Here is an 18892-nt window from a genome sequence, read left to right as displayed (position 1 = left end):
CACTCGATATTTTTTCCTAAATATAAAAATAATATTGATAATAAGAAGAAAAAGAAAAATACAAGAGAGAAACACAAAAAGATGTCCAAAACGTAGTATGCACATAGAAATGTATTACCTTATGAGGCACGCACACACGCCAAGTACATCCTATCAAGAGTGACAAATAAGTGTGGAGGGGGAGTAAGTTAGAAAAGTAGGGATATGGTAAAACTATTTGGTGGGGGTATAGCGGTTCTGTCGTTGATTACGTCGTAGTCTTAAAGTGGTGAGGCCACCGTGAGGGCCGTGTTTAAACCAACAGGTGTTTGTTCGTTTGACTTTCGGAAAGTACCGGTTTTTCTTTATTACTTTTTCCTTCCTCCTCTTTTTCTTCTTCTTCTTTTTCTTTGACCTTTCTTTTTTCGACCATTATCTCGAATCTTTTTAAATCGTTCTATTATTAACGAAATATATATATATTTTTTGTAATCAAAAAATTACGAAAAGTGCGTTGTTAGTCGAAATAAATCGTAGTGTGAAAAACGCGCGATAAGCGACGTAATATGATGTCGGAGACCGTAGTGACAATGGACAATTCCAGCAACAACGCAACTAACAATCCACGACAGGTGCCTACTGTAAAGACGGAACCAGGTCAACCTAGTCCTCTTGCTGGCATAAGGGTCAATGTGTCTTACTTCAGGACCATACCTGGCATCATAAAACTCGTACAATTGGTGAGAATGAGTATACCTTTTTTACAATCTTTTTCTTTGGTTTTTTTTTTTTTTTTTTAGATATGAATTACCATTTTGCTTCGTAATATTTCATTTTATATGTTCTTCTATTCTCTTACAAATATTAGCTCGTGATATGAAAACTCGAATATTATCTAGATAATAAGCATCAATATTTTGCTAAATGATATAATACGACTTTTTTTTTCTCAATAAACATTAATTCAATCGTTCTATAATGTTTACATATCATATATAAAAAAAGAAATAATTTTTCTATTTAAAATTTAACGTTTTGAAATGTATTTATTTTATTTTCATTCGAAATTTGTATTCATTTTATTTTCTTTTGCATAAGTATAATGTTAGATCGGTCTAACTAAGCAGACATCTTTAAAGTACGTCATGTCAACATGATTGTTTTACCTTGGAATTTGGCCAAGTCATCAACGAGGAACTAGACAAAAAAAAACAACAGAAATTCTTATTCCCGGGATATTTTCGAATAAACCTACTTCGTTATTACACAATAACGCATGCGCATAATCGTGTGATGCGCGGGATATCTTGAATAAAATTCTGCGTTAGTTTCCCCTTCGAAAGATCTCTCTCTCTCTCTCTCTCTCTCTCTCTCTCACACATAAAGAAGGTGGATAATATTACGTAACTTAATGCGCACACGCGTCATCGCTCGTTCAAAAGAATATTACGCATCTCATGTTGTATGCATTTTATATTATACTTCCAGAAATAAATGTATACTGTTTACCACATTATCTATCTTCGTAAATTAAGCAAGCAAATTTAAAATTGATCATCACATATTTGTTTGTTATTATACATTTTTTTTTTTTTTAATTTATTATTTTGTTTCTTTTTTTTTCACTCGACTGATTTTTTTTTCATAAGATAGAAAGTTTTTTTTTTGTCATTCTAGTTTATTGAAAATACTTACGTGTAATTTTTTTTAAGTATTTCGGTGAACATAATTATCCTTGAAGTAAAAGTGCGTTGTTATCACTTTTTGATAATTGCCAATTAATGGCGGTTATAATAATGGTTGAAAAGATTCTCTCGGGTACCGTTGTTGCATGCAAATTATCTTGTCTCGTGTGCTTTATAGAAGAAATTTCTCACAGTGTGCATACCATACGATAATATGCAAAATTAGACAAATTTATTTATGATAAAGGATAACAGATTGATTTTATTTTGTCATATAGTAATATGAACAATAATTCGATTATATTCCTTAATGAATTTTTTTTTTTTTTCTATTCAAAATTAAATTTTATAATTTATTCCTTGTATAAAATATTTATCGTGGGACTTTGAAATTATGATGTACAAGATAAGATAATATTTTTTTTCTTTAAGATTACCAATAATATTCAATTCATTATCTGAATTTTAAATATTGAACTGAGTACTAAGAAAGTTGATAAAGTGCATTGTATACTTTTCAGAACTTTTTTAATAGGTTTGTAGCTTTAAAAAGACATTAAACCATCGATATGATATTCTTCGAGAAGTATGATGAACGAGTAGTATGATGGGTGGAGGAGATTCGAGCGGTTTACACCGTGACGTTGAACCTGCAACAGCATAACCGTGTAACGGTAATCCTCTTACGGAACGGTTAACAAAGTGTCTACCTGAGATGAGAGGGGAAAGGCTTCTGTTTACGAAATTCTATTAGTTAATACTCGACAAGCTTTGATATTTTATTCTTTTGTTTATTTCATTGAAAATGTCTATGTTATCCCATTTCGACATCGTTAAATAATCAAACTTCGATAAACATTAAATTGTATATTATAAAAAAGCTATTATTTTATTCATTTTTAACTCATAAGAATTTATGAGAGTCTATTTCTTACATTATTTCATATTTTGAAAAGTTAAACGCTATCACGTAGCTTTTTTATTTTTCGACAAGATTTTTTTTTTTTTTAAGACCTATATGTGTCACTCAACGATAAACGTTGTGATTATTTAATGTTGACATCGAATATAATTATATCGATTAGGATGAAAAGGTTGAGCGTGTGTACGAGTCACGGAGGTTACACCCTATATTTACCGTTTTTTAATAAATAAAATCTTTTAGATAATATAAAATAAAAGATAATTTTTTTTCTCTAATACTTGATGATCTAATTTAATTATTTTTCTAAGTGTGTAAATGTATTTATTTCATATCAAATTCTATGGGAAACAGCAAATATTCACGTTTATGTGAATAAAATGTCTTCGCTTTTTATATTTAAAGTAACAAGATAATAAGATCTTTTTTATTTTCTTATTTTTCTCTTTTTTCTCTTTCGTAACAGTACTCATAATAAAGATAATAAATGTTAATTGGCCAAGTTTCAAGTCTACAATTTGTTTACGTTCTCTGTAATGTATATATTGTTAATACTAAAGTTTTAATTTCACTAAACGTCAGTCTATGCAAGTATAATACAATAAATATTCCTAGATTAAAATTTAAGGAGAAAATTCGGGCACCCCTTCATTTAACTTAAAAATTATACTAAAAAAAAAATTATCTTGTAAAATGATACTCAAACGTTGCTGAATAGTTTAAGATTTCGTTTCCTTTACGAATAATCTCTACATATGTTTATTTGTGAATAAAAAACACATAGTAACTACTTATGTTCTATTGGAAAAATTTAATATACACAGGACGTAATATAGGATAATTCGCATACAAATAGAAAAATAAAATTAATAATTCATTTAATTGCTTATCATCCATTCTAAGAAATGAATAAGAATAATCAGGATAATGACTACGATGCATTTTGAATAAGATAAATAAAGAAACAAAGATAGATAGATGAATAGATGGATAGATTGCTAGCTAGAAAAAATTTAATTCTTTTTTCAGAGACGGTCAGCACGTTTTTTTATCTGTGGCCATACTTGTTTCGTCTTGAATTACGTTCCGAGATTTTCTTAGTCATTGATTCTGCGCCAAGAATCGTCGTAGTCGGATACTCACGCGATATACACGAACTGTCAGCGTTTTTTTAAACTTATTATTAAATAAATTCGAAGATATCTTTGAAATGTGACTTTATGTGTTTAACCATAAGATAAATTAGATTCCCCTAGGATTCGAATGTTTCATTTTGTCACTATATTTCTTATTTTGTCTTTATTTCTTTTTTACGTAATAATTAATTCACATTCACGATGATGATTCAATCTTGCCCTTTACAATTGATCCTTAATATTTTAAAGAGGAAAGGGTGGGTTCTATTTTATAACATTGACATTAATAATGTTAATTAGTAAGAATAATCTTAGTCTCACATCAGTCCAAGATCTCGCACGCCAAAACAATTTCTTGTAGTAGAACTATAGAAAAAAACTACGTGTATATATATATGCATGACCTGACGTGCGGCAGTAGTTCGATCGAATTACATATCAGATAGAATAGGAATAAAATATCGTTGCGTTGTGTTAAGTTTTTTTTTTTTTTTATTCACGGTCTTTCTTACATTTTATCGTTCTATCTTTTATTTCTGTTTGAAATCAAAACAAAAACAAAAAAATGTTTCAAAAAGTTACGTGTTTTGTTAAGTGCATATAAAAAATTGTATACATGTTACTATACATATACATATATAGCTATGTATATAAAGTTCCATAAGCGAGATCTTGATTTATATTTTCTTTTTATTTCTTTACTTTACTTTTCCTTATCTAGAGAGAAAGTGTTATCATCAACGAGTATCAAGCACGCTTAGTATTACGATATTATAACGCGACAATAGTTTTTCTTTTAGTACAAACGCGATATTATGCCATTTTCTCGAAAGAAATTATCGCGACGATCACTTTAGACACGCAATATACTACATTCGTAATAATGAAATGACCAAGAAAATAGAACGTGGGATGGAGGAAACATTTTTATGAATAACGATGTAAAATGGCCGACTTTTTTTCGATTTTTTAAAAGCACAAGCTTTAAAAATTAGGTTATATCGTATTTAATTTTCATTTAACGATGGAGAATCATATGTTGATTAGATTTTTTTTCCTTATCATTGTAATTTGTCACCGGATGACATACAACTATTACGACAGGAAACACGAAATATCATAGAAGTAAATATCGATTAGGTAAATAATAAAGATCGAGGCCTTGAGATGTCGCGATTCGGTAATGTCCTACCTGACAATGACGTCATTGATGATTCCTTGTTATAGATCAATAATCCTTTTCATCGGTACTTATTACTACACGAAATGTTTAACAAAAATAAATAAATAAAAAATTACAAAATTACAAGTTTAAAAGATTGTTTTCTCCTTTAGTTATAAAAATCGTCGTTTTAAATTTAAAAGCGATTGATTTGATCTGATCGTCCATCTTGAAATCGACTGACATTCCTGCAACGTCGTAATCTGTATTCATGTATTCCATTGGTGGAATTAGTTAGGCGTACTGGTCGGACCGGTTCCTATTACTACTCGCGATCACTTGTGGGTTGTGATCGACAAAAATCTTGATGGAGTAGTGATGATGGTGAACGAAAAAGAAAGAAGAAAAAATAGAAGTAGGAGAGAAGGAGAAAGAACAAATTTATAAGAGATACGGTGGATAGAGAGGGAGAAAGAGAGAGAGAAAGAGAGAGAGAGGAAAATAGTTAAAAAGGTTTTCAGTGGATTTAGATACCAACCCAACGTTCGATTAGGTTGGCTCGTACGATGACCATACATGATCATCTCTGATGACCGACACCACTACCACCATACGTGGCGTCCTACATATTCCAGGAGCATCGGTATCCTCTAGTCAATGTACGTAGTCAATCTGTGATACGTGTGTGTATGTCGTCGTATATACAAAGACCACTTCGTGCATTGCTTGAGGCCGTATTGGCCGCATTCGCCACGCTGGCCCCAATGCCCACCCGTCGCAGCAACGGTATCGAAACGACGACTCATTAACAATTCAAGCCGTCCTTGGCTGTTATTCCTCCTCGGCCACGTTACTTTTTTTTTCTTTCTTCGTTACAAATCTACCGCTACCGGGTAATGCATACCTAGTCCCCGGTAGCATCATACCGGTTATAACAACTTTGTCCACGTGCTATCGATCCAATTTGATCAATCTTCTTTTTTGATTTCTCCTAATCAAACGATCTTATTTTCTTACGGGTACTCTACTACCCCTTATGTAGACGATAGTGTGTTGCATCGAAGTATTATTAGCTAACTACGTATCGATTTACTCAGGAGCTATTTCCGATTTAACACGACTAACACGTTGTTTCATCAACGCGTGTTCCTGCATTATTTTATTGTTTATCATTATTTTATAGCCCATAATTCTATGGTCGATTATAACTTATTGTATTAAATATACATCTTTTTTCTATAATAAATTATTGTAATAAATATATATTTTTATAAATTAGTCATTTATTTTTATCTAACATATATAATTGGACTTTAAGATCGGTATGATTACTTCGAACGAATTATCTTACTGGATTATTTTTTAATTGAATTTTCGTTGAAGTTTAAATATTTTATACAAATAATTTCAGTTGTATTTACTCTTATGTGTAAGAAATTATTGACGTGTATTCGTTGATAAATAGGGGTAAAGATGACTGTGCTTTTTCTATACACAGAAATCGATAAGAGTTTAGCCTTTTTCTTTTTTTTTCTGTAGCATTCTGTAATACTCGTTATTTGATCGTAAATCATCAAATCCTTGAACTATAAAATAACTGATTATAATAATATACAATATATAGTTATAATATGTGTAATTGCGTGAACGATTATTCATTTCTGCTTTTACATATAATATTTTATGCTTATGTATCATATCAATTTTTAATGAAAATAAAAAAAAAAAACAAGTTTAGAAAAAGTATGCAAGCTAGCTGTTGAAATTGTAAACAATGTAAACTAACATAAGTAAATTTGGATCAAAACTGTAGTTAATGTTTTTTGACTGAACATAGACAACATAGTATATACATTTCATTGTTACAATATATATTTGTAATTTTATTACGTTTTGAAATATTAAAACATTTCAAATGTAGATTTGATCTTACAATAATGTTGCTTACATCCTACCGTCTTGTAGAATATTATTTTTCTTCCTTTTACTTTTACAGGACGTTATGACGTAAACACGTAATGCTGCATTGTGTTTAGTAATAAGAAAGCTCGCTCATCGACCGGTCTTATCGTTTCCGGTCTCACCTCTTTAACGTCTATGCTGTGCACTGTAACGAAACACTTCCTGTTCAAGTAGATACAGATGGTCAATGGAATACGTACCATAATTAATAATAAGTGTGTTGTATACACCTGTGATGTCCCAACGAAATCGGACATTTAACACGTGGAATTGATCGTTTGTACAATCGGTCAATACAAAATTACCGTTATTCTCAGACCAATCGTAAATCTTTATTACTAAATCATAAAAATGACCATTAATTTATATCTTGGACTTGTACTTTTTTATTAATCATCAAATGCGACGATTCGTTCGTTTGTTCGTTTATTTATAATAAAATCAACATACCCCCTCCTATTCCTATCACCTCCTTCCTTCCCCTCGAGATCAATGAACTTTATTTTATGCTTGGATCGGTTGGACATGTTTATGCGTTACGTTGGAATGAACACGTAAAAGGAGGGCGTATCTTCCTTTTGATTAGCTTTTTACGAGCCAGGTAGTATTTTTTTTTTTTTTTTTTTTAAATGATGTTTTTCCGGATCAAAAATTTGTAAAAAAAAATTACAATAATTTGAAAATTTATGCGACTTTCTATCGTAGATAAAGAAAATGTTTTTTCATTAAACTCATCGTGATTTGATTTTTTCTGTCTTACCAGGAAACACAAACAAATGCGATTTAATTAAGTTCTTTTTTCTTATAACGAAATCTTCCTGCTTTCAATAATTTTTTTTAACATAAAATAGTATATATTTTATTAAAAAAAAAAAAAGAAATTAAAAATATGATCTATGGTAGTATTATTTTCCTGTAATCATTTGAGAGAATGTCGTGCGAATTTGGCGTGTCAGTGAAAAACTCGTTAAACATTTCTACGAATAATTTAATACTTATTTTAGGCATAGTCATAAACGAATTTTTAGACACTATTAGAGATAAGTTTGACGTAGGATTTAGGTCAATTACCATGAGTTTTATCGCGAATTATGATCGTCCCCCACGTTGAATGAAGACGCCCAACCAATGGTCTGATAGCTAGATTGTGCAATTACACTTTATTGCTTAGGTACTTGTTTCATTCTGTTAATATTACTATATAAAATTCTCTCATAATCTAGGCATACATTTTGTGTGTGCGTGTATGCGTGTTTCTCATTTCTATGTTATGATGTCCTAGGAATGAGTATAGTATTGCTTGCTATGCAACAAGTTATGCATCATTGTAATTGTCCCGCAAGTCGTTTATGCCAAGGCCGAGCCGCGCCTCGCCTGCGGCTCGCGACACTATTATATTCCATGGTGTATGAATTTAAAGAAGTACATGTATACATGTATCGATTAGGCGAATGAAACCTAACGGAGAATCTAACGAAAACAAATTTAATTTCGAGTTAATCAAATTATCGATAATACACAAAGAGATCGTATTATATTTTTCAAAATAATATGTTTATGTCAAGAATTATCAAAACTTATTGTACTTTTTTTTTTCTTGTCAGAACATTGTTATTACTTTTCACAAGACAATTGTAAATGGGAAAAAGGTAAATGAATTTAGTTAGAGATAAAAGCGTGAGATTGCGAACGGTCAGTTGTATTATCTTTTTCAAGTAGACTTTCTAAAGCTGTTATCTTATATTATTATATATATTTTTTTTTTCATCCTTTTTTTTCATAGACGTATTGTTAACATTTTTTAAATGTACAAGTAAAGATTATTTATGTTTAGGTTATATTTATAAAATTTCTTCGTTCAATATGTCGATTTTTTACAGCTATATATATATATGTATGTATAGTATACGTTTGGCAGGAAGCCAATATAAATGAAGAAACACGAGCAAAAAATGATTATGACTTTGGCAAATGTAAATATGTACTTTTTACGACTATCTAACTATTTTTTTTTTTTTGAAAGCAGCGACGGGTTACACAAGAAATTCTTAGAATTCGTGTTTGGTATGATAAGACACACCTTTCCTCTTCCTTTCGTACATTTCTTTCGAACTTCGTTGATAAAAGAAAATATTTGAACGTCAGTAATAATCCTTCTAGATTATAGATTCTCACATTCATTCATATATTGCGAAGGAAATGACCGACCCCGTTTTTCTATCTAACAATAAGCATTATTTTAAGAACATTTGCGATAACATGCGATACGAGTCATCAACGTTTTAAGAATATTATTTGCGTCATCGTTAAAATCATTCTCATTTTAAATCGGTTGAGAACCATTGCCTTGCTTTTATAGAAACTCACACGTTTGTTTTCCTCATAATCTTTGTCGAGAATCATGTTTCTTCGAATATTTATAATCTTTTCCTTTCTATATTATCCAAATATATCGAATTTGATAACCCTTTCTCCCTCACTCTGTTAAAGGATTAATTCAAATTGTAAAGAATTTGATCATCGAGAAGTTATTTCGAAAAAAAAAAATAAAAGAAAGAAATCGTTTTTATATTTTTAAACATTATATATTTTTCTTTTTTTATTACATAAATATTATTAAATAATAGTAGTAATTTTTGTTAAAATAACAAACGAACAGATGAATTTAAACAAAAAGGTGTTTTGTGTGTCTTCTTGTAGAATGATACGTAATCGTGATAGTATTATAATCATGATAGTAATTATTCTCAACATCCTTGTAGAAAATTACAGACAGTATTATTTTTTTCTTTTGCTAGCCGGAAAAACAAGACAGGTCCCGGGTGACTTTGTAGTTTGCAACGGGCCATTAGATATTATCGATACGTTTCGATACGCACCGTTCGTTTGTAATCTCTCTGATGTCATTTGCTCGGTACCAGAACAAACAAGACACATTGCATTTAATGAATGAGAACAATATTATGATATCAATATGTAAAAATGATTTATTTATATATCGTGTAATGTTTCCTTTTTTTCTTTTTTTATATATTGTTATAATATTCTTTTTTTATCTTCGATAAGAAGAAATCATTTCAAATAATAATATACTTATTTTTGTTTGAATTAAATCAATCAGTTAAGATCATTATCATAAATTCCGAAAAAAATATGATGAAAAAGTTTATTCATTATTATACATCTTAAAGATATATAATATACATGAATGACTGAAACGATATTTATAACTATGTGTGTGTGTGTGTGTGTGTGTGTGTTAATTTTATATGGAAATTTAAATTTATAAAAAAAAGTTAAAAAAGTTAAAGTTATTTAAAAAGTTTATCTTAATAAATGAATCCTCTATCATTTATCTTAATTATAGTACAAATATTTTCGATAAAATACATCATCTATCATACATATTTTACAAAATATGATCTTTTGATAAAAAGGTTATCATTTTACTTATCATATGTGTTTTATATATATAATTTTCGTTAATATTTCGTTTACAATGAAAATGAAGTTAAAACGTATAAGACGTGCATTTGAACTATATATAACCAGTTGACTTGTCAGTTAACGATAAACTCAAAAGTGACCGTATGTAATTATGTAGGTCATTAGGATTTCTTATCCGACTGGGTAACTATAGCCAAGTATTATCTCATTTCACAGTCTCTGTATACTTTATTGTTAACAATTCCTATTTTTTCTTTCGTTGTAGTCATGCGATTGCACCTGATTGTGTATATTAGGTTAGATCGTTTTAGAAAGTACATATAATATATATAATACATATGGTTTATATAATCTTACAAATTATATACTATTTGTATTTAAGCATGTTGTCTTTAGAACGTTGTTACGTGTATATATATATATATACTACATAATATAAAAATATGTGACTTGTGTTACGTTAGAAAATATTTGATTGTTGACAGGATTTGTAATGCTTTTCTATCAAATCGAATGCATGTTGGAAGTCACCTCGATAAAACCGGTTCGACGTTCGCTCGGTTTGAAACCCGTTGCCCGTGCGTGATCGAATTCTAAAATCAGTAGGATTTTTAAAAATACAAAATATGATTCTATAATTCGAAATAATATACGTATTTTAGTATATATAATTAACAATTTGATTTTTTAAATTTTTACAGATTTTGTGATACAGGTCATTACAAATAACAAATTTGTTAATTCCACAAAACAAAAGGTGGATAAATGATACATTGTCGTATCATCTATTATTGAATAAATGACCATAAAAATGATACTTCTTTAGTCATTTTAAGCTTAATTATTTAGAACATTTATTTTCAATAAAAAAAATTAAGTTAAGTATTAATAGAATATTTTGGATTTCAAGAATTGTTTGAATCCTGAAAATTCCAACTTATGTTTAATCAATATCTCAAGTATAGGAAATAGCAAAATTCAGATGAAAGTATGTTTTGATATCATAACAATAATCTTGATCAGTAAAATGATAACTAATCTGATTAGAAATAGAACAAATATTTATATTTTTATTTTAGTATGAATGTAGTGAATGCTTTTTTATTATCGTAAACATCGATTACTCTTCTAATCTTGATATTTATTAAATTGCATCACAAAACAGGAAAGTAATTAATTAATCGATCCTGATTTTCTTTTCGATAATCTTTTGCAAAATTAACAAGAGAATAATTACCTAGTTTATACATCATATAATTTCATAATCATTTATCGTTATATATATATATATATAAAGAATTCTCGGTTGGGTGTTTATCAGGGTCGACGACGTTTTAAAGCGGTGAAAGTGAAATTCTTCCTTTGGTCTCTACCGTGTTTCAACGTTTCGATTCTTCGCGTTTTCGTGTCCGTTCACTATTTAACGTTTCAACTTTACCTATGCAAATATATGTATACGTGTTAACGTGACATCGGTTGTCTCTTTCGATTTCCAATATGTTTATTGTAATTGATAGATAGAATAATGAATGACAATTAAGTACAATTGATCAGTTAATTTATCGATACTCTCGATAAGAATTTTGATTATAATTTAACACACGAGAAAATTCAGAAATGAATAAATAAATAATAAATTATAAACAAGTTTTTAACATAAGTTAATATTAAACGTATCATTTGATCAATCAAATGACTGGTTGTCAATTTTTTAGATAAATTTTTTTACGAGTTAATTGTGCTATTTGGTGAGTTAAAAATTCTTATTGCATAAATGGTATATTTTTTACTATACATATATATAATAAAATATATGACTTTATGAAGATGGATCATTTGATCCGTTGTGGTAGAAACAGGTGTATCTATGAAGCTATATACGAACTATATATATAAATTCGTATTGAAGGTATTATACGAAGATATTAAAATCATATTATTTATTTAAAATATATATATATTAAAAGAAAACATTTTGTAAAAGTATTGTAAAAAAAGAAGTTGACGAATTTAAATTTAAAAATGAGATAGATACGAGAGTTTAAACACCGTGTTTAAAATAAATTTAACCAAAAGTTTGATCGATAATGTCACGTGGAAAGCAACGGAGAAAACGGTTCTTGATTTTGTTTGATTCTACCAGTAGAGTGTAGCACGTAGTCGTATAAACGAGAACGATGTTAAGAAAACGGGTTAAGTATCCGAAAGGCTGGACGTTGCTGCTCGACGAAAATATCAAGAATGTGGAACGCGTGATTTTCGATCCCGAAACTCAAAGGAAACTGGGCTGCACGGTCGGCGAGTATGTCTTTTTGGAATACCCATGGGTATACGTTTCTCGTGACGACGTTTTAAGACTTTCTAATAAAATAGGATCATGTTTGGAACCATACAAAGATCAAATTTCTGCTTATAATGGTACATGCTTTTTAATTGGTTACAATTCGACCGAATTGTATTCCGATCAATTTGTTATCTGTCTTACCGAAGAAACTAGAGATGCTGTTTATCAAAGAAACAAAAACATTTCTAAAGCTATTTTAAATGGCGTTCATCAACAAATAGAAAAAATTCCAAAATGTTGGAAATCGTTAGGCAGCGAGGATGATTTGGAAAGTTCAGCGAAAAATACAAGAGAATTGTTAGAAATTGAGATAAATATACCAACTACGTTGTTAGGCTTGAATCGTCAAATTTCTGATAGAAATTCTGATGAATCCAGAGATAGTTACATCGACTTAATACCATCTGCCAATGAAACGTTTGATAACATCGCTAAGTTTCTCGTTTCTCGTTCAACACAGACACACCTTCAACCTCGAGAAATTTTTGTTCAAACGTATCCTGGAAATCCTAGAAATGCTTGGACTCAGTACGTATACGAAGATACTTTAAATGGTAAATTATTCGATCTGAATGATGTTGAGAATGTCGATAAATCTTTGGACGAAACTGTACAAAGTAATGATGATAATGAAGAATTAGAAGAAAAGAGAAAGGAAGAGAATAAAATAGAAATTGTTAGAGAAAAAGAACCTATTGAAATATTTTTAGAAAAATATTCGGAACAAATGATAGACGAGATCAAATACAATGCTGTTGTAAACCTTTATGTAGATGATATCAAAAATTTGAACAAAAATAAACAAGATATGATGAAATCTATGGAAATACCAATGTGTAAGGAGTATCAATTTTTTATAAATTTAAACATAATCAAAAGTAATATTATATCCGATATTTCTTGGCATCCAAAGATAATGGACCTTGCAATAGTATCTTACATTAGATCATCCAATATAATATCGACTTCGGATTACGATTCAGGTGCGTTACTTTGGTCATTGTCCGATACTCTTAGACCATTATCGTATCTACGATCTAACGAGGATGTTCATTGCATTTCTTTTTGTCCTTTACGAGAAAACATCGTTATAGGAGGTTGTGAAAATGGTCAATTAATCGTTTGGCATATACCAGACGAAATAATCAACTTTGCTAATACTACGAATAATAATTGCCAATCCAAAATATTCGAATTACCTAATCAAACAAATGTACCTATTGTAAACGTGACAACAAGGTCAGAAAAAGATTCTTCTCATAGTTCGTTAATTCGAAAAATCAAATGGATTCCAGTAAAATTTCGAGCTGAGTCAAATGGAAAATTTGTTGAATCTTTAAACAACGTTAACAATTGTCAATTGATGACAATTTCATTGGACGGTATTATCATTATTTGGACTATTGATTTGTCTTCGAATTTATTAAACGATTGTTTAAAAGTAATTTATAAATTGTTTCTACCAATACCAAACGATAGTAGAAATTTTACGCTTCTTTGTGTATCTATTTCTTTGGAAAGTTTAATGGAAGAAGAAAAATACAACAATGCACATCGAGAAGTTAAGGAGTTCGATAAGAATGGAGAAGAATATACTACACGGAGATTATGGTTGGGTACCGGAGAAGGGGAATTGGTGCGTTGCACCTGGGAAGGCCAGGTGTTCGACGTGGGGATGTCAGATTCCGAGAAGTGTAACTTCCTCGATCGTTCCTTTGCTCACGATGGTCCCGTTATTGAAATCGTTCGTTGTCATCGTATGTTGGAAGTTATTTTAACGATCGGCGGACACATTTTTGCCATTTGGCACGAAAATTATTCCGAATCACCGATTTTTTGGAGAAAATCTAAAGCCGTTTATACCGCTTGTTGTTGGTCTTGTAAACCTGGTGTCTTTTTGATGGGCAGAAATGACGGTGAATTAGAAATTTGGGATATCAAGCGAAAAAATTGCGAACCAATTTTCGTTAGAACTATTTCGGATGGACCATTAACTGTATTATCTTTTTGGAAAGAAACAAAAGTATCGTCCGGTTTAATTGGAATTGGCGATGAAAAAGGTATATTTCGTGTATTTAAAGAACCATGTATGTATTCAAACGATGCTGAGTGTATGAATTGGTTTGAGGAATACATATTGAGAGAAGTTAAAAGAAAAAAGATTTTTACCGAATGGCAACACGAATTTCTCGAGACTAATCCAATTGCCATTGAGAAAAAATTGAAGAAAGAGGAGGAAGAACGTAAGAAAAGATTAGAAGAAGCTAAAGATAATCTTCAGAAGGAATATGAACAGAGATTGAGATTGGAAGCGGAAAAAAGAGCATTGAAAGCACCAAAATCTAAAGAAACTATTTGGAAATTGAAGGAACAAAAACGAATGAGAAGCGTTATATTAAAAAAAAGGGTTTTGTTCCTGACGAATTGGAGAAAAAAAATTGCCATTGGTTCGTTTAGAAGAAGAAAAACGTTTAAGGTTGCAAAAAATCGAGAATGAAGTTAATATTCGTGATAAATTTTATGAAGATATCGTAACCCTTCAGATTCCTGAATTGTCAAATTCTTTTCAACGAATGAATACAATTATTGACGAAAATGTCGACGATGAAAAAAAAGTAGAAACTAATATAGAAAAATATGTGCAACAATATTGCAATATCAGAGACGATGTTCGTAAAATATTGGCCGAGAAACTGGATCGAAATATTTTTTGATCAAATGGAAATAAATTGGTAAAGGTGTCGATATTATCAAAGAATTTTTTTTTTTTTTTTTTTTTTTTGTTACGATTCATTCATTTCATTTTACTTTATGTAAAATTTATGAATTAGAATATATACTAATTATAAAAAATAATTTTATTCGTAATATCAAATTTTTTGAATAATTTGACAATGTTGTTGTATTATTATGTTTTCAGGGTCTTGGAATAATATGTATGGCATGTGTTTCACCGGCATACGCTGGTGCATCTCATTGGTTCTTATTCGTGGCAACAACAGCATTTATTATCACACTTTTGTGGGTTTTCATTTATCTTCTATCGATAAGGGAAGTACTTAAAATTCCCATCAACTGGATATTAACGGTAAGCATTATCGAATCTATATTACAAAATTTTATTTGAAGAACATTAATATAAGGTTACAATATATGAAATGTTTCTTTGTTTTTTTTTCAATTTTACATATTTAAATGCAATATATTTTTATTTTTTAGGAGCTGTTAAATACCGCCGCTGATACAGTGCTTTATATGATAGCATTTATCGCTCAACTCTCTCTTTGGAGTGCTGTAATTAATAGTCCACACAGTACCTCGAATATCGTTGGTGGCGTATGTATACATTTACATATATAAATACTATATACTATAATAATATATAAATACATATATATATATATATATATATATATATATATATATATATATATATTAAATCGAGTAAAGTCATCAAAGTTAGAACTATCAAACCAACCGAAATAAAAATTTGAGATTTTTTATTTTACAATTATTAAAAATATAATTATTATTAACTTATACAAATGATAAAGAAAATGTTCTTTTTTTTAATTACCGGTTAAAGTGATAAAAATAATTAGATAAAGAGTTCTAGCGTTTTAAAAATTATTCATTATCGCGTATCATGTATATTTTTCAAAATATTTCCCAACAGTTAATTAATATTTAATTCTTAACGAACGAAACGTCATTTTATTATAATGAACGGTTAAACTAGGATATTTCGTTATCTGAAATTTCGACAAAAAATTTGTTACACATTAATTATACTCGAAATGACAACAGTACATTTTTTAAAACGCAAGAAAATATTTTTCAACATGGAGAGAAATTATAGTGACTTACTCGATAAATACATAGTTATATATTACGTATCATTTAGATAAAATTCAGGGATAAGAAAATCTATTTTGATACTAACTATAACGTAAAAACTTCCAGTATTATTATTTTTGTGGTTTCCTTTGAAATGCCAGTTCACTTTACATTAATATTACTACTACTACTACTACTATACTAATAAATGATTGTTAAATTACATATGAGAGAGAGAGAGAGGTATAATCTTACTAGACTTACACAATACATCACAAGACATGATCTCACGTTAAAGATATTGTTCTATTAATTGCACTCTTACAATTAGTTTATATTTTGTTCACACCTGTCGTTGAAGTATCTCTCACACGCGACCACTTTCTACGAAAAAATATGATGAATCAACGATTGTGTTATCTGTTAAAGATTAATTAAAATAATTGTATTAATATTTATTTATTTTTTTTTCAGGTATTTGGTATTCTAAACACTCTAGCGTATGCAGCAGGTACTTACTTTCTTTATATCGAATGGAAAAGTAGTGGTACGCAATGAGAAAAAAGGAACAACGATATTTTCAAGAAGATAAGCCCAGGTACCTGAAGAACACGTACAACGGCGACAATGCTACATTAGAAAGTCGGGCTCGTAAATTTTTAAGAAGTTTTTCGTTCACAAAACAAACAAAACAAGAAAAAAGAAACACCAAAATGTGTTTCCAGGATTGTTCGTTCGTTCGTTCGTTCGGCTTCGTACAACTCCAGGAATCATTTACAGTTGAAGAAAGGAAAATGGGGGCAAGGGGGTAGGGTCAGAACTAGTCCTGCAAGTCCCAAAATCGTTTCTTCAACACCGATCGTTTTTTTTTTTTTTTTTTTTGTAGTCCGAACTCGAAGGAAATAAGAAGAAGAATAACTTTTCTTCTACCTGATATCAAAACACGTGCCTTTTTTCAATTGAAAGAAATAAATAATAAACACATTTTTATATATTGCTTTTCCTTTTCGCATGTCTGCCTAAGATTCGTCGAGGGATACTTTTGTTTCTTTTTTTTTTTTTTTTTTTTCCTACCGTCCAGTACACGATATCGAATATATATTTAATATCAAACACGTGATTACAATTTAATATATATATATATTAATAAAAATATACGAATTATTATTATCGAAAATAAATTTTATATAATTATTATTAATAATAATAATAATAATAATAATGATAAGAAGAAGAATATATACGATAAAAATAAACTAAATAATTTAGAAAATATTAATGCGTATATTTCAGAAAAAAAAAGATCTTTGCAAATGAAATTTTGCAAAATTTCATATTATAAAAGCGTTATTACAAATTTTTGATATTTTTAATGATAATTATAATAAATTCTTCTTCGTGATGAATCAGAGATACGAGAAACGTCATATTTTCTAAAAAGAAGAAAACAAGGAAAAGAAAAAAAAAACAAAGATGATGACGGTCTATTTCTTTTATAACCGGTATTATTATCATGTCTAGGAATGACACATCGATTATCTACCTGCTGCGTCGTTGTTGTATAGACGAAATTCGTATTCGCCGAAAGAAATAATTTGCATATTTAAAATGAAAGAACAATATGATCACGTATTTTATATAAAACATCTTTTTCTCTATCTCTCTCTCTCTCTCTCTCTCTCTCTCTTTATTTCTATTCCGATTTCTATATATCGTTCACCAATATAAAATTATATACATGCGAAAATACATAGTTTTCCAGTTGTAGTATTTTTCACTATTTATATATATATATATATAGTATAGTTTATATATACACATACATACATACAACATACATATATACACATGTACGTACATATATACATATATAATATATAGAAAATGATATAAATGTATATGTATAGATAATCGTATGTTTTTGTCCACAGAACAAATTTATTATAATAAATCTTATTATTATTTTTTTTTCTTCTAATTCGTTAATTAACAAATAATCTTGCGTTCGTTTAAGTAAATATGTCAAGCTTATTTTCTTTTTTTAATTTTACAGTCAATCGTTAGGGCATCCTTTAGGAAAAATCAAATCAAATGCCGATGATATAATCAAATGTTCATGTATAGAAATGATATATTATGTACTTGAGTTAAATAATCGATATTTATCGATATTTGATATCTCCCGTGTTATATATACTAAGAATAGTGTATTTGTTTGAATAGATTAATATATTGCTTTTTGTGTTTTTTACAGTTAATATGAATTCAATTGAAATATGTACATTGTATATGAAACATATAAATGGTGATTAAAATAATATTACATTATATATGTAATGTATATTTATATATATATATAATGATTAGAAAAAAAAAATTACATTATATATATATAATATTTTCTTACTGATAAGAGAG

General features: G+C 29.1%; 2 protein-coding genes across 2 annotated transcripts; both read left to right on the top strand.

Annotated features, from left to right (window-relative positions):
• The first annotated feature begins 248 nt into the window (after window positions 1–248).
• On the top strand, window positions 249–18813 carry LOC107064040 (CKLF-like MARVEL transmembrane domain-containing protein 4). Its single transcript, XM_015316289.2, has 4 exons — window positions 249–719; window positions 15558–15725; window positions 15857–15973; window positions 16949–18813. Exons 1-4 carry the CDS (start codon window positions 546–548, stop codon window positions 17030–17032), a joined length of 543 nt encoding a protein of 180 aa, XP_015171775.2. The 5' UTR covers window positions 249–545; the 3' UTR covers window positions 17033–18813.
• LOC107064041 (dynein axonemal intermediate chain 3) lies at window positions 10171–15586 on the top strand. The gene is given in 3 exon segments (XM_015316290.2): window positions 10171–15033; window positions 15036–15068; window positions 15071–15586. Coding segments are annotated over 3 exon segments (2877 nt in total). The 5' UTR covers window positions 10171–12470; the 3' UTR covers window positions 15352–15586.
• Window positions 18814–18892: the final 79 nt, after the last annotated feature.

The sequence above is a fragment of the Polistes dominula genome, unplaced genomic scaffold, assembly GCF_049000335.1.
Source record: "Polistes dominula isolate Pdom_NZ unplaced genomic scaffold, Pdom_raw_medaka contig_77, whole genome shotgun sequence".
Taxonomy (NCBI): Eukaryota; Metazoa; Arthropoda; class Insecta; order Hymenoptera; family Vespidae; genus Polistes; species Polistes dominula.
The sequence above is the reverse complement of the archived record's forward strand: the minus strand, read 5'-3'. Positions and strand labels throughout refer to the sequence as shown.